At 38.9% G+C, this 16,190-nt stretch overlaps 1 protein-coding gene across 1 annotated transcript in view; it reads left to right on the forward strand.

The window, feature by feature from the left end:
* The window catches only part of GALNTL6 (polypeptide N-acetylgalactosaminyltransferase like 6), a 515,167-nt gene that overhangs the window by 406,987 nt on the left and 91,990 nt on the right, over positions 1-16,190 (forward strand). The window contains exon 5 of the mRNA XM_052779102.1: positions 11,415-11,600. Within this exon, the coding sequence (XP_052635062.1) occupies positions 11,415-11,600 (186 nt within the window). The remainder of the gene's footprint in view (positions 1-11,414; positions 11,601-16,190) is intronic.

Consider the following 16,190-nt stretch of genomic DNA (forward strand, 5'->3'; position numbering starts at 1 on the left):
CAAAGATAGTTGCAGGCAAAACAGAGAAAATGTCAGTGTAAAGACAGGTCTCAAAATCTACAAGACTGTTTGCAGTGTTAGAAATATGTTCCCAAAAAAAGTCTTGCTTGACAGGTCATTGTTTACAATTTTTAACAACTAATATTGTCAGGATGCAAAAGTGTGACTCAAAACGAGAGGATGGCACTTGTGAGTAATGTATTGATCTCAAGGAAAGTTACACTTTCCTGGATTCACTTCAAAATAACGTTCTTCTAATTGGCCTTGCAACCTGGAAGAAACCTCACAACATACTTCCCTGGGGGGTGATTTACTGTATAAATACCTGTGTAGGAAACAGACCTGTTAAAAAGAATCAAATTTTAATGCAGCAAGGTCGCCCTTTTGACAGGTCTGTACTACGTAATTGTGTCCAGAGAATGATCTGTAAAGGCAGCTATACATTTCTTTGTTATCTTACTGTATACTTATGAGAGTTTCCCTGATAACTAATCCAGTTGCCCAGATTCTTGGTTGAGCTGTAGCCACAGTTACATTCATTGAATTAGTGGTGTACAAAAGTGCCAAAGTAAGTGCGTCCATCCGGGTAAAGTCTTCATTGTAAAAAATTGTCAATAAAAAAAAGGGTTTGCAACCTCTTCTGCCTTCCTTCTCATCACCTGAGTGGGTGGTGTGTCCCTGAGCATGCTTGTGTGGGTCACATGAGGTTCAGGACTACCAAGATGGTATGGGAACAAATTCTTCCCCGTTTGGTTGAACATTATTCCATAAGCCATGCTGCTGCAGTGGTGGAGCTATTGCAGGGAGCAAAATATTCTGCAAAGTGCCTTTCAACATGAGTCGTATGGTTTCTTTTTACCCTTAAGGTCAGGCACTGTACTTTTAGTGCTCTCAACCCATACAGTTAGCAAGAGGACGAGCAGAGAGGAATGTAGCTTCCATTTCCTCTTTGTGCGCTAAGAGCTCTCTCCCGTTTAACCTGCTGTATCATTAATTGGGTTCAGTTTCTTGATCACATTCCAATTCGGGTGATTATTATATTTACCTTGCAGCAAAAATAATTTCCTGCTAATTAATTTTTACTTCCCGCTTAAGACTGCTTCGCTGTATATTCTTAATGAACTTCCTCATCTATCTAGCATGAGGTGGTTGCATTTTATGATGTGTCATTCCTCTGGTGAACAAAATTATTCCTCCACATATTATAGCTGGCAAACCATTTGGATACAACCAGAGGAACAGAGCTATAAAAATAACACATTTCCTCGCTCTTTTTTTCAAAGCTAATATTGGGGAAGCATTCAGAAATAGGTATGGGCACATATATGAAACAGGGGGTCATAGGCTCTCTTCAGGCAGTTCCAAAACCCTTTTCTGAACACGGACATTAAAGGGATGTGAAGAGCCTGAATATATGTAAAAGATAATTGCTTTAAATTAGATACAAAGAAAATACAAAGAAATAGTAACTGTCTTTATTTTAAATATTTTAGTTAAAAAGATCTTTTTCTTTTGGGGAGATATATTTAGTTGTCATGGCTGCAACAGACAGGCCAAACAGCAGAGGTGGATACAAGGGGGTTTTTTAATTTGTTTAGGTTTGTGTATTAAGCAGGTAAGATCAATTAATAACGAGTAAGCGCTTAAGTTCTTTTTGCCTCAATTGTAAGGATACATTGAGCATTGATTAATTCCAAGGATTTAATTCTGATACATAAAATACAGTTTTGGTAATTTGTTATTTTGGAGGCTTTCAGATGATAAATAATGATGAGATCATTTAGTCTTTGGGTAAAAGGTAGCCCCACCTTTCTCCCAGCTGGAGACCCCTTCCTCAGAGCTAGACTGATGCAAACATAGCAGATGAAGGAGTCTGCTCTCAGCTGTGGGAAAGACATGAGTTATCATACTACAACACCAGTGAGGGTATCAACAACTACCCTGTACAACTGGCAATTGGAATAAATCCATAAAAATGAATAAACATATCTCATTCTTTCCTTATGAAAAGGGAAAATTCGGAGCCGTGTCAGCACTGCCAACAAACTAGCAAGCCAGCCCTAGCTGCTCACGGGGTGGTCTAACTTACTGTGCTAAATTACTGCAACCTAAAAATGAAGTGTTTCACTCCTTTCCCTGCTTGCACAATCTGGAATGGAAAAGTACTTCAAGAGTTTAATGATACTTTCATGGCATCTGTATCAGAAATCATCACACCTTATATCTGAGTAACCTCCTGTGTGTGTTCAATTACCTGAATACTCGCCTTGTTGACAAAGAGGGCCTAGGTGCTTCTGTGCTGGCGACAGAACAACTGTGATAACAGTCACAATTACATGGGCTCAGGGAAGGGGAACAAAGAGATACCAGGATCTCTGTATGTCTCTATTATGTTTCTATTGACTGGACTTACAGTCTGAGAAAGTCTCAGCAAATCTAGCTAGCCTCACAGATTCTGCAGTCCCAGTTACTCCTTTCATGACTATATGAAAGCCCATACACTACAAAACAGATTTGTTCGGAGAAGTTTATCTTAAGTCTATCATGAATGAAATCAAGCTAAACTACATATTCACCTGCTCTGTTCAGCCTCCTGCTCTTAGTAATGCAGACTTTTTCAGGCTGTGGCAAAGTGCGTTTGTCGAGTGCAGAGGGTCTTTCAACTTTAACAGGCTGTAGTTGAAACTCAACATTGAAATGAAGGTGCTATCTAGAAGTTTATAGTCATTGGTGTGCAAGTGATGAACGGAACTATTGCACATTCAGGATGCTCTCCATAGCCTTGTAGTACATCATCCAAGAACTTTGGCTCATTATTAATATCAGAAAGAGAGACTGCTTTTTAGCTTGCCCCAAGCCAGCTAACCCAAACATCGCAGCCAGGAGAACAAGTTTCCAAGTGATTGGCACAAATGTCTCTCTAAACAGTGCTACTTCCAGATCAGCAGTAACTACATAGCTTTTCTCAAGTGATCTTATTCTTAGGTGTGCAAAACTGTTTGGAAAGAATGGGTTATCAAATGAGATTGCTGTTAGCCGATTGCTATTATACCAAGCAGTTATAAATTTTGCTCTTATTTATCATTCTATGTCAGACTTACCATATCCAACAGTTTTCACAGTACCTGTCTGCTTCTAGAACGTGTTTTAGTCTGGCATGGCTGTGGATCAGATGCAAAAGTCTGTCTGGCAGAAAACCTCCCCATCCTTCCTCCAGGATTACTCAGTCAGGACTAATTAGGAGTAGAAGACTTTGGATCTGGGTATCTGAAGAGAGAATACTATCACGCTCTTCTAGCTGAAAAGTAAAGGCACAATGGAAGATAACCAAAAGACTCGGCAACCATCAGAAATGGTAGTCAACTAGAATGGGTGACCAACTAGAAAAAAGTGCTACTTACATCTTTGAGAAAGAGAAAGGAGTGGATCCAGTAACTGCAGACCAACATCGGCTCACTGCCTGGAATGATCATGAAGCACATCTTCTTGTTGGGTGGTGCCTAGCCATCTGCAAATACATGAAGGACAAGAAAATAGTATAGGATGGTCATCACATATTTATCAACTGCAAATCATGTTTGAACAGTCTGATTGCCTTTTATGATGATGGTGGTCAAGGGAAGGGTGATGGATGTAACTTGCCTTGACTTTAAGAAGTTTTAGTCCCTGTAACATTCTCACTGGCAGACAGGGGAAGCATGTGCTGCACAAAAAGACTGTTAGATGGGTTGGGTCAATGGGCTCAAAGGGTAGTTAATGGCTTGATGTCTGTTTGGTAGAATATCTTAGGTAATTACTGGGGACAACATTGATCAATATCTTCACCAATAACCTGGATCATGAGACAGTGTACCCTCAGCAAATCTGTGGATGATACTAAAATGGAGAAAATGGTCAACACATCAGACAGTATAATGTCATTGCAGAGAAGCTCTAGGATTGGGCAAAATAAACCTCATGAAAGTGCTAAATTCTGCACCTAGGCAAATAACCCCATGTACCAGTAAAAACATGAACTGGCTAGCTGGTGTGCCATGAAGAACCTGCAAAGGTCCCAGGTGAATAGGAGACAGTGGTGGCCTTTAATCACCAGGAGGGCAAACTGGACTGGGCTATGCTAGGATAAGAGTGAGCAGATAAAATGAAATTATGCTTTTTATTATGTTGGTGCTGCATACACCTCTAATTCTGCATTCAGTTTTGGGCTCTGCAGTTCAAGAAGGACAACAAAAGCTGGAGTCAGTTTAGCAGAGGACTAGCAAGACCTGCAATGGGCCAAAAGTATGTGACCTTTGAGAAGAGGCTGAGGAACCTGGGCTTGTTTAGTCTGGCAAAGCAGCAGCTAAGCGGTGGTCTAATAGCTGCCCACAGTAGCTTGAACGTCAATGGCACAGATGGCAGAACCAAATTCCTCCTGGTACTGGCAGATGGTACAATAAGAGGCAACAGCCCCAAGATGCAGCTTGGCAGATTCAGTTTGGACTTTAGGAAAAAGTTATTCACCAGAAGGGTAGTGTGGCAGTGGAGTAGCTTACCCAGAGGTGTAACAAGGGAAATTGTCCTTCTTGGAGTCTTCGACTTGGTTAGAAAAAGTGGTGTCTGACATGGTACAGCCTTTGCAACATTTCTGTGTCCAACCAGCATTTCCAAACAACCTTCTGCAAATAAGAAACTTGAAGGAAAACTGGAAGAAAGAAAGATGATGTACCCACATTCATGGGCTTGCCTTATATTCTCCTTCAGACTGATTTGCTCTTATGGTAGTGTATATACAGGCAGTGAAAGTAAAAATAATGACAATGCACTGGAGAGGGCTATTTTGTCAACTGCAGCAGAAAACAATAACTTGAATAATCATAGGCCACTAAATTTCCTTTATGTATTTTCTGTCAAGCTTAAGACTTAAACTAGACAGAAGCATTTCAATCATCAAAAGATTAAGCGAGGTGTTCCAGGAAAAATGTATGCTCAGGGCCTCAGGACAGACATGGAGGATATCCTTGCTAATTTTACCTGGGAAGATCTTGCAGAAAAGGACATAAAGTGATAGAGGTCCTTTTCATGATGAGAGCCATGGATGCTACATAAAGGTACTTGCAGGTTTTTCTATGCATATTGGGCACAAAGCTCTCTGCTGCTGGCCGGAGAGAAAAAAAGATTGAGAAAAATCTTCTTAAGCTGGCCTCGTTATTGTTGCATGTCAAAACAGCCATTTGACAGCTTTAGTTTTCACCAACAGAAATAGTCACTTGCAGATTATTTTACTGACCTAAGATCACAGACCACTATGGTTTTGGCCACGTTGCTTCCTCCCGTATGCCTGTGCTGAGGTAACAGGAGAGGCCAGCGTATGTTTTCTACTACTGTAATTTTTTCTTGAACTATTTTTATATGGCTCATGTTGGGAATGGCAGAACAGCTCAAATTACACACTTCTCAGTCAATTAAAGTTAAAAAGAAACAGATTTAGTTCCGGTTGTTTATCAGGGCATTTAGCAGGCTCTATTGCTGTTCTTAATTATTTGATAATTTGCAGGTCAATGGTACTATAACAGAGGTTGTCAGTACTTTGGGGCAGAAATTGGAGGTGCTACAGAGGTGCAGAGGGTAAGCTGTGTTTTCAGACCCAGATTTCAGATGGACCTGCCTGTCTGTCCAGAAGAGAGGCGTAACAAAAGGCTTTATTTTCTTTGTGTTTTCCTCCCTCTTTCACAGTCCATGCTGCAGTCAAGCAAGTCCTGAAGGCCAGCTCTAGCTTTCACATCATCTTTTAAGCCTCTCTTAACACCTTCTCAATAACCTTGGAGGAACATTGCTTGTCACATGGCACATGTTGCCACAGGGTACCAGTGTGATAATGAAATATTTCCTGTATGCATTCCACCAGGAGAGAAGAATCGCAGTTCTGCTTCTTACTACTATGATTTTTTTTTTTTTTCTGACAAAGGCAGAACCTTGTTTTCCAATTTATTTCTGGGCACCAAATTAAGTAACTGGTTACTCTGCCTGAGTATATCTTTAATTACTATGACCAGGCAATTGTGTGTCTGCTATTCTTTTAGAAAAACTTCACCAGACTTTAAATGAAGACAGAGAAGGCCCAAAACAATTGCAATGGAGAATTTGTTTACAGGCTATCACTAGAAGAGACGTAATGCTTCCCTTTATCATCACTTGTCAGAGCAGTGACAGCCTCTAAACCTCCTGCCCGTGCATTATTCTTTATTTGTCATCACCTGTGCCGACTCTTGCCCTGGCAGGTGCCTGGCATGTGTCAAATGTATGATTTATGGGTTCATTTGATCAACACTGTGAAGAAAAGAATGATGTATTTTCTTTTAAATTCCAAATTAGACATTTATTCCCCATATCTAGTTACAGGGGCTTTGGCTTCTTTATATCCAAAGTGCACCATTCGTATCTCACTGTAGAATTTAAATACTGGCTTCTCTCTTGTGCCTAACTCTGAAAGTGAAATTTATGTAATATTACAGCATATAGATGAAAACATCCTACCTCCCTGTTTTATTGTCATGGCAAGCCTGCTTGAACAGTTTCCTTTGGTAATAAATGGGCAGAATGTGTTGTCCGCTGGACATTTAAAGGCCTTTATATTACAGGTTGCTTTCTATTTTGCACACCACATTATAATTTCTTTCAGAGAATTTCTTTAGAATTATAGTTTTGCTCTGACATTGATTGATGCATGTTTACTTGGGCACTTGAGTTTACTTCCTTCTAAATGTATATGTGTAATATATAGGTTTTGTGTGTGAGATGTTTCTTCTGGAGATAACATTAGCAACACAATAATTGGGAACTGTGAGAAAATGCAGTTGTACTATGGGAAATAAAATATCTTTTGGTGTTCTCTTCTGTGAAGGAAATTTATGGAGTTCTGTGGAAAAGGGCAATTTATTTTGATATTTTTTGGAAAAGACAAGGTTAAAAAAATCAAAATTTGTTAGTAATCGCAAGCACCTAGACCATTTGTTAATCAAAATTATTCCCATACAGAGAATTTTAAAGTCTTGTCTAGTCTGTTTTAAGCAACACTTGAGCTGTGAGATTCCCAGGTATTGTCTTTGTCAGAGCATCTATGTCTTCATGACCCCTGGTTCAAACATGGGCTCTTTTATTAAGTAGCTAGCCTTTAAAGTCAGCTGCTGACCACAGGTCCTGCAGAATTGCTGTTTTGCTTTTAAGAGTGTCACCTATGATAATACCGGTATATTGAGTAATGCGGGAGTGGCTTTAATGAGTCGTTCAACATGAAAGATATGTTTTTACTACTTATACAAATAATAGAAAATATGACAGTTTTCTTTAAAATTATTATTGTTCTACTGTCTCTGGCTGTTACTGTGTGTTTGTTTGTGCTTTTAGAGATTGGTAAGATTTGAAACAGATAGGGCCACAAGACATTGCAGGGTAAAATACAATATGGGAGCACTTTCATATTGATTTAAGTTAAAAAAATCATTACTTATGGATCCAAAAGGGATTTTTTTCCTCCACTTTAAGATATTTTCATTATCACAACCATATTGGAGTTTGTCGTTGAACTTAAATCCTTCATGATGTTTTTGTAGTTATTGAGAATTTTTCCCAAATAAATTCCCAAACTCCCTTCTTGGCCAAATCTCAAAACTAAAGATATGGTAGGTATTGTTACTGGCATCTGTTTGACTATGTTATGACTTATTGTTAGGATATTACTAATATGTAGCTGTTTTAACAAATCTAGATACCTTATGTATCTCTAGTAATCCATATACTTTGATTCATACATAGACCTGATCTTTTTATGTCACTTGTCTAACTGAGCTCTATAAAAATTAACACTTATTACTTTTTTGTTTCTTCCTGATTACTTCCAGATATGTCTAAATGAGGATGCATTTAGAATTCTGTGTGAACAAGACATGCAATTTTGTTTGTATACTTCTTTTTTGTGAGTTGTTCTTTGAGCGACAAGGAGAAAATAATAAAATTATTCAATCATGGGACTAATTGAGTAGATGAAAGCACTTTTGGGATATGTGATTCCAGCATCAAAAGATGTGCTGGATGTTTTAATGCAGTTCTTCACAAATCAGATGACATGCTGTCTGAAATGTGCGAAGAGGCATCTGAGAGAGAGGAAGGAAGGTGGTATAGAGAACTTTTGTTTGTTCCACAGAATTTCACATATTATTCTCGCTAAAAAAAATTAAAATATTGAAAATCTGAGAGACCTCTTTTCCTGAGTTCGCAAGGAACCTGAAGCAATGAAAGGATAGTATGAACTACCATTGATTTCATGGAGTTCAAGCTCCAATACAACTGATGACAATCAAATTATATTATTCAGCTCTTTTGTTATGTAGCAATTGATATAAGAACAGAAAAGAATGTATTGTAATATGATAGTTTACATCATCTCTCCCTGAAGTGTTTTCCTGAAGAGGTAGGGACTCAGCTTTCAGAATTTGTTCGCTGCAAGATGTGAAAGGAATGAAATTTAGTCCTTTGTACAAGACTGAATTTTGCTGAATTTATGTGGCCCAAGACAAGTGATAACAATCAGAATGCATGAAAATAGTGCATTTGTATTAGTTCATTTAAACATCAGTGGTGACCATATTCAAACTGTCTATTGCAAGGGCCTTACCTTAGCCATTGTGACACCTGTACTAGTGAAGGTCCAATTCAGGTATGCCGTGAATTTCAATACAGGTAACAGAGAGCCTACCAACACCATGAACAATTTAGGTTGTCCAAGTAAGGGTCCTGCTTCTCTCCATCAGAGAGTTTAGGTGCTTCCTTGGTAGCTGCCTTCACATACAAAGAGGGAAACTACCTAGAACCAGCTCACAGGGAATTGTAAAGCAATCGCATCTGATACGTACCAAATTCAGAGCTATATAGTAGGATCCTCTGATCAGCTGGAGCCTCATCAGTGAACCCATCTCTGAGGGTAGGCAGGTGAAGATGGATGGAGGATTTGCACTGTAGCCAAGGTGTTAAGTGCTTGCTCCCATAGTTAGAGCGCTGTGTTCAGGCTGAGTAACCCCAATCTTTTTATTAGTCGATTGTACAATGTGCAGCAATGTGGTCATGCTCTTGGTGCAGGGTTCCTATACATTATACAGTGCAAACAAACTTAAGACTTGTGGGTGGAACAGGTCAGAGGAGAAGGGTTCGATGACCTTAGAGAACTACAGGAAATTTCCAGTGTCTGAGGACTAACAGAAGCTACGGTACCTAACAGATTAGGTTTGATTTACTTTGAAAATATGTAATCTCCTGTCACTTTGAAACTCTTTCATTTTGCATGGCTATGAGATGATACAATTTACAACATAGAAAAAAATCCAGGCTGACAGCCCTAACAGACTTTCTTATATTACCTGCAAGGTCTCTGTATCTTTGTTTTTAAGCTCTATTTCCCTTCTTCTGTATTCCTGCACTATGGGAATAGCCTCAATGGAGCTCATAAAAACAGGAAAACAGTTCAATAAATATACACTTTAGACAGTCTTGCACGTGGGCACAAAATGATCTAAGACTTGATTTAACCTCAGTTCAGTCATGATACTGAAATGTAGCTGGTACCTTAAATGAGTCAGAGTGGCACACAACCCTTGTCCTGTGAATATGGTTGGTCATAAAAAGACAGCCATTCAAAGACACAGTACATCTCTTGTCATTGTGACTGTTGGGGGATTGTGTTGGGTTTTTTATTGAGTACATAAGTAGCAAAACAGGATAAAAAAAGGGATACCTCTTTTTCTCTTATTTCAGAATTTAAATGTGTATTCTACAATCAACCAGAGAGTAGAAGACAAAAACATTTGATGTTTATCTGAATGTCGTTCTTTTTTTTTTTTTTTTTTTGCCTCTGACTTGGCCTTCCTCACTTGATCTAATACTTTTCCCAGGTAGTACTATGAACACAAACCACTCTCTTGACTCAGCAGGTATCCAAAGTGTTGAGTTTCTCCTCCAGAAAAACCCAACCTGTTCTGTAATCCTTGCAGGCTGATGTTCCCAGGTCTCAGGCTGCTCCCTCTTCTGTGTCAGCGTACATCAGGATTCCTCAGTACAGAGAAGCATCCCATGCAGTACTCTCCCACTAAATACATACAACTACACACCAGTATTTCTACTCCTTCCCAATCTGCAGGTAGATTTGGAAAGTCTTGTGTGTTGGTCAGCTAGGAAGAAAAGGAGCAGAGACAAGAAGGAGCATGTGCAGGGAGCTCGGTTTCAGCAGAGCTTGATTTTGTTTTAACACAAGATCCTGTATTCTCTGCACTGCGACTTGTTTGCTTGTTGCCTTTAATCTATGTGTCAGCATTATATGCTCCAGGGTACTGCTGAGTGGTAGTCCTTTTGGGTAGTCCATAGCAAACTTCTTGCAATCTGTAATGATGTAAGGTCTGGATCAAGGCCTGTACTGACCATACAAGTCCAAAGAATTAGTAACTGATATAAGAAGAAATCATAACGTGGCAAACCCATTTCAGTGAGACTTCGCTTGCAACCTCTAGCATCACTAAATGTGGCTTATCACCAATTTTAATTATTGGAGACTAAGCTTTCCTCTCCCTCTTTCCCTGCCAAATGAAATTACCAGATTTTTCCAAAGTAATGAGTCTGACAAGGTGAGGTGTTATATCAAAGACAAAGAATCAGGATTTCTGTTGTAAATGTATTTAGGAAGAGGCAAAACTGCAGGGTGTTTTTTGTTGTTAGGTCTTTTTTTATGATTCTTAGTGTGTGTTTCTAGTCAGAAGGAAAAAATGTTCCCAAAGATGCTGTTTTGTGATACAAACCAAGCCAGGTTATGCAGATAAGAGAACCTATCAACTACTCTACATTTGCAGCTTAATTTTATTAGGAAGTCAGCTGTCCGTTTGCTTCACACTGGTATCCAACTATTAAGATCTTCCTTCATGTCTGTTTCCCTTCTCATTACAAAAACTATCTAATCATGCTAGTTTAACACTTTTTAAAAATTTCTTTCCATGAATAGTTCTTCATAATCAGTTGATATAGGAAACCCACTTGGAAAGCACACTGTTAATAAAACAGCATGCCAGAAAGTTTATCTGGCCTTGGGCTGCGGGAACCAGAGGATGGATGAATATCCTGCAGTTGTTTTGGCCATGATTATATCGTGGATGGCAGGTTGCCAGTAGCAACTACAGTAAAAGGTCCAGAGTGTCAGTGTCTTTCTCTGTGTGATAAAACAGAGAACATTTGCACTTTCCGAACTGTCTCAGGGAGGATTTGTGGCAGATTTTGGAAGACTCGAAGTGATAAGAGATGGAAGTAGATAAGCTGCTTGCAGGTTGTATGCCAACCTGTCCTTCTGTTGGCTCCTCCAGGCCTGGCACCACTGACGCTTTTTTTGCCCTTCTTTCTAGAACATTTAAAAGAGAAGCTGGAGGAATACATGGTCCGTTTTGCCAAAGTGAGGATTGTACGTACCAAGAAACGAGAAGGGCTCATTCGGACCAGACTGCTAGGAGCCTCGCTGGCTAGAGGAGAAGTCTTGACATTTCTGGATTCCCATTGCGAAGTCAACGTGAATTGGCTGCCTCCCTTGCTTAGTAAGTGTATGAGCGTTCATCAGCCATTAAAATGAAAGCGTACAGCGTAGCTCAAGCAATCGGAGCCATGTCCCTCAATAAGTAGGACATACACTGTATAGAAGTGTTTGGAGCTCTGGTGCAGTGTCTGAAGAGTCAGTATGAGAGAGAACTCAGAAATGCGGGCAGCTCCATTTTATGGTTCTTGTGACTAAAGAACTGGTAAAATTTTGAAGTATCACTTTGGCCTATTAGAGTTACAATTTATTTTATTATTACTACTGCTGAATACTCTTCTAAATCTAGTATTATGCTATGCCCTTACTATACACCTGAAAACTTTTGTTATGCAGGTATTATACTCCTTCCTAGTCCTCCACATTCCATTAAAACAGCTTTTGCTGTAAATGTATCCAAGACCTCAGAGTTAAATCCAGTAACAACTGCATTCACAATAGAAAGCTGAGAAAGAATGATTTGCTATTGACTGCTTTGCTGGATTCCAGCTGCAGCTGGCAAAGTTCCATTAGTCAAAGAAATGGAAAGAATCAATTGTTGTAGTCTAGGATTTCACTTCAGGAAACAATGTCCCCTTTTCCACACACCTGACTACATGCAAAGCGTATGTGCTATGCAAAGTGAGTGCTTTTTTGCTAGAAAAAAAAAAAAAAAGAAAATTTCTGAGTTTACTATTAAAGAAATTTGTATTAATTAAAAGAGTATGTAGTAAGTACATGACAGGATAGGGGTTTACCAATTAATGGTTATTGTTTCTTGAATTTTGTTGCTAGGACTGTTTGGCCACACAATCAGCTGATAAAGCATTTGCAGCCAAGAAGAGATGCTGTTCTGCTAATAAACTGTCACTTGAGAAAAAAAAAAAATACTAGTAACTAGTTTTTCTTCAGATCAGTAACAAGATAATGTACAAAATTCCAAATTTATATCCTTTCTAGCTTCTATGTGAAATTACACATACAGTCTTTTCCCTTGTTACCACTTTGCCCTTAATCACAGCATCAGCATTTTTAAAAATAACCTTTGTATCTTCATGTAAAGCCCAAATGGCATAAAGGAGCAGAGGGAAATACAAGTTTCAACAAGCCTTCCACAAGCAGCCCCAACAAGTAGCCATTAAGAACTCTGGAGTACTCTACATATACAGCCACCTTTCCTCTGTTTTCTGATTTTGCCCCACTGCACATAATACATTGCCACTAATGAAAAAAAATCTCAAGAAGATTGTCACTCGTCCTCTGAAATCTTTTGCTAAGTTACTGCAGATGAGACATGGCCCTTCTATTTTGCTAACTTAGACATGGGAAAATTGCAAGTTGCAAAAATGGTTCCTTTTCTTGCTTTCTTGTCTGAAATGAAGGTACATCTAGCTGGGTTTCACCCTATAAAAACTGAAAAATAAACAGAATGGTCACAGAGGATTCATAACTGCTCTTAGGTTGCGGTTGGGTATTGAACTGATGATCACAACCCTCAACCTCAAGCCAGAAAACTGGAAAGATGAGAGAAGCTTCATCAGGGACCAAGTCCCAGTTCTCCTTAGTTCTTAAATGGAATAAAATCTTTTTCGTTCTACATAGACTAGAAATATGCATAGCTAACTAGCCAGAGGATCTAGAAATTAATCTTGAGGAATACTGGAGCGCAGAATCAATAGGCTTTATAAGTGGAGCATTACCTGAAAAAGGACTAATACAGAATGAACACATAGCTAGTATCTTTAAGGATGCCCTGTGCCCTCTTTTCCTAAAGGGATGAGAGAACTTTTTCATAACCATTAGGTGGCAAATATTTACTATACTGAAATCAGATGACACCTGGCTACTAATAAAATTAAAGTTAATGTATTTTTGCAAGTGTTTATCTAAAGATCTGTCTTGTGATTCACTCAGCACTGCATGTGACAATGTCATTCAAGGAAACCACAACAGAGGATATACTGGGTATTTACTGGTTTGAAGCTGCCCTATTTTAGTTCTGATTGTATCTGCCATGTGTAGTGAAAAGTCATTCAGCCCTGCTCTGGAGTGAAGACCGCCAGTCTTTGCTGAGAGGGGCAGTGGTTTCCACTGTTCTAAACCAGGTTTTGTTCAAAATGAGACCTTGAAAGTTAGAGGACAGGGAGGTGGGGAGGAAACCAAGAGCAATCACATAAAGACAGTTCTCAAAGTTATTTAGGTATCTAACTTCTATTTTCAGAGTTGACTATCAGTTTTCAGACCAAAGGAAGACTGAGTTATTTCAGTACTTGCTAGGTATCTAAATAGCTTTGAGGAGCTGAGCTGCAGTTTTCAGTTACAGTCCTTTGTTTTGCTTTCTTAAAAACAGGTGCAAAATGGCTTTTCTTTATTTTCTTTAAGCTTTATTTAGTTTATTTCTTTGGCTTAAATGGGTTTCTAAACTAAGATAAGCCACTCTGAGATCTCAGAGAGTTTTGCCTGATGTTCACAGAGCAGGCAGCTGTAGTGATGTAAAAATGTTGGCAAACACAGCTGTTTGTTATCACTCCTCAGTAGTATAAAGTCAGCAGAAGGAAAGATGTGACTTGGGCTCCAGCTGCTGTAGTTGAGAGTCTAGTGTAGTGTGAAGTCGTGGTTATTGCAGGTAAGAAACTGAGTGGCAAACCAGCTGAAAAATGCAGGCATATCTTTCCTTCTGCTGATGTTGCTGTGGGAGCAGTAAGAGGGGAGGTGGACAACAGATCAGTAGTTCCATAGGCTACTGGAACTAGGTTTGTCAAAACAGATTTTTTTCCTGACCAAGACTGAAAACTACATCATGATTAGATCATGCTTAGCAAGTTATCAAGACACCTGCTAGCTATAGCTGTTCATCTCCACAACGTTTGTATGATGCATTACTTGCCAGTGGGGAGACAGAGAGTACAAGTACTTATGACAACTCGGATAACACGAGATAATTTGCTGAGCCGCTCAAATGTTGTCACCATCTGTAATCACATATTTAAGTAGGAAAATAAGAGTATTTGCAATGTGGCATTGTTACTTTAACCAGGCCAAATTGAAACAAGCACTTGAAATTAAAGGGGTGCATCTTTCTCATAAAGATAAAAGCTACTTTTTTGAGATAGTGACTTATGCAGTATTGTAAACTTCTGTTTATTGCCACATACGCACACTCTGCTTGATGCTAAAAGTGCTGAATTCAAATATGTATGCATATACTGCTTAAAATTGCTAGGGAGAAAGCTCTAACAAGTTCCCTCTTGTTCCCTCAAATCTGCAAGATTTTTACATGTAGGATGATGCTTATGTGTCTGTTCTTCCCTTTATCTGCAGCATATATGCATTGAAATAATGCATGGAAATTTTCAGACCAGTAGGAATTTGAGAGGATGATGAGTAAAGGTGATGGAAAAGAAACTGTAAAGCATTTCAGCTGTGGCTTTCAGTGTCTTGCGTTAGGAGCAGGTGGGATAAAGAGCAGTGGCTGGCAAAGGTAGCAGCATGTTCACATCTGTAAAGCTATGATACTACCACTCTTGTGAAATGTAAGCTAGCCTTACAGCCCTTTTTTCTGTTTCCCAAATTGATATTGAGACTACATTTAAGCCTAAGAAGTATGTACGCAGAATTCATTATTTTAGGCATACTGAAAGAAACATTGAGGCTGCAAGTTTGATTACTCTGCCTTTTGGTGTGCGCAACTACAAACACCCTGGTTTCTTCAAAAGTCAAGATCTTCCTGTCATTCCTCATCATCTCTAAAACATTTTGGGGGCTGAGAAGTAAGTTCTGCAGAAACACACAAGAACAGGCAGGTAAGCATCATCTTACTTGCAAAGTTCTTGCGGAGTTGTAGAAATGAAGACTGGGATTGAGTTTGAGCATGTTCAAATCATTTTCTCCCCGGCTATCTCTGCATGTGACTTGGAGATTTCCAATCCTTTAGTCTATTTAAAGGCAGTGGCTTTTAAAGATCAGTAGAAGGATGCTAATATATTATGAGTCTACCTTTGACCTGCTCCAGCCAAATCAATTCCATTTAGTTTCTCTCCTCCAATCAATTTAGAAGAGGGGGATCAGAGACAGATTATTATAAGCCCTATAACTATTAGCAGGACCATCACAGGAAAGAGATTATATAAAAATGACTTTACATAATGATTACAGATAACACTACACAGTATACCGGTGAACGTAATCATATTTGGCAATAGCAACAGTAATGCAGCCATTATGTCTGAGATTAGTTTCCTAGAAATTTGTGAGAGCCTGTGCTTTAAATTTATTTCACTATTAAAGGATAAGGATGTAAAAACCTGCTGAACTTCCAGGCACAGTAATTTCTCACTAGTGGTCGGTCAGCATCGTTCCCCCATTTGGACAGTCTCTAAACAACAACTGAGAATAAATATGAAAACTACAGATATTTTGCTAAAATAATCTTTTTTTTCTTCATTTCAATCCTTTAGAAGCAGGGAAGCAGAATCTGTATTATTAATCATTACACCAGCATTACCTGCCTTCCTATCTAAGTGTTCATTCCACACTCATCCCTCTGATTTTTTTTAGGGTATTATCAAGCACCAGTGAAATCTAATCCTTATTAAAAAAAAAGTTTTCCACCTAG

Source organism: Harpia harpyja, chromosome 2 (genome assembly GCF_026419915.1).
Source record: "Harpia harpyja isolate bHarHar1 chromosome 2, bHarHar1 primary haplotype, whole genome shotgun sequence".
NCBI lineage: Eukaryota > Metazoa > Chordata > Aves > Accipitriformes > Accipitridae > Harpia > Harpia harpyja.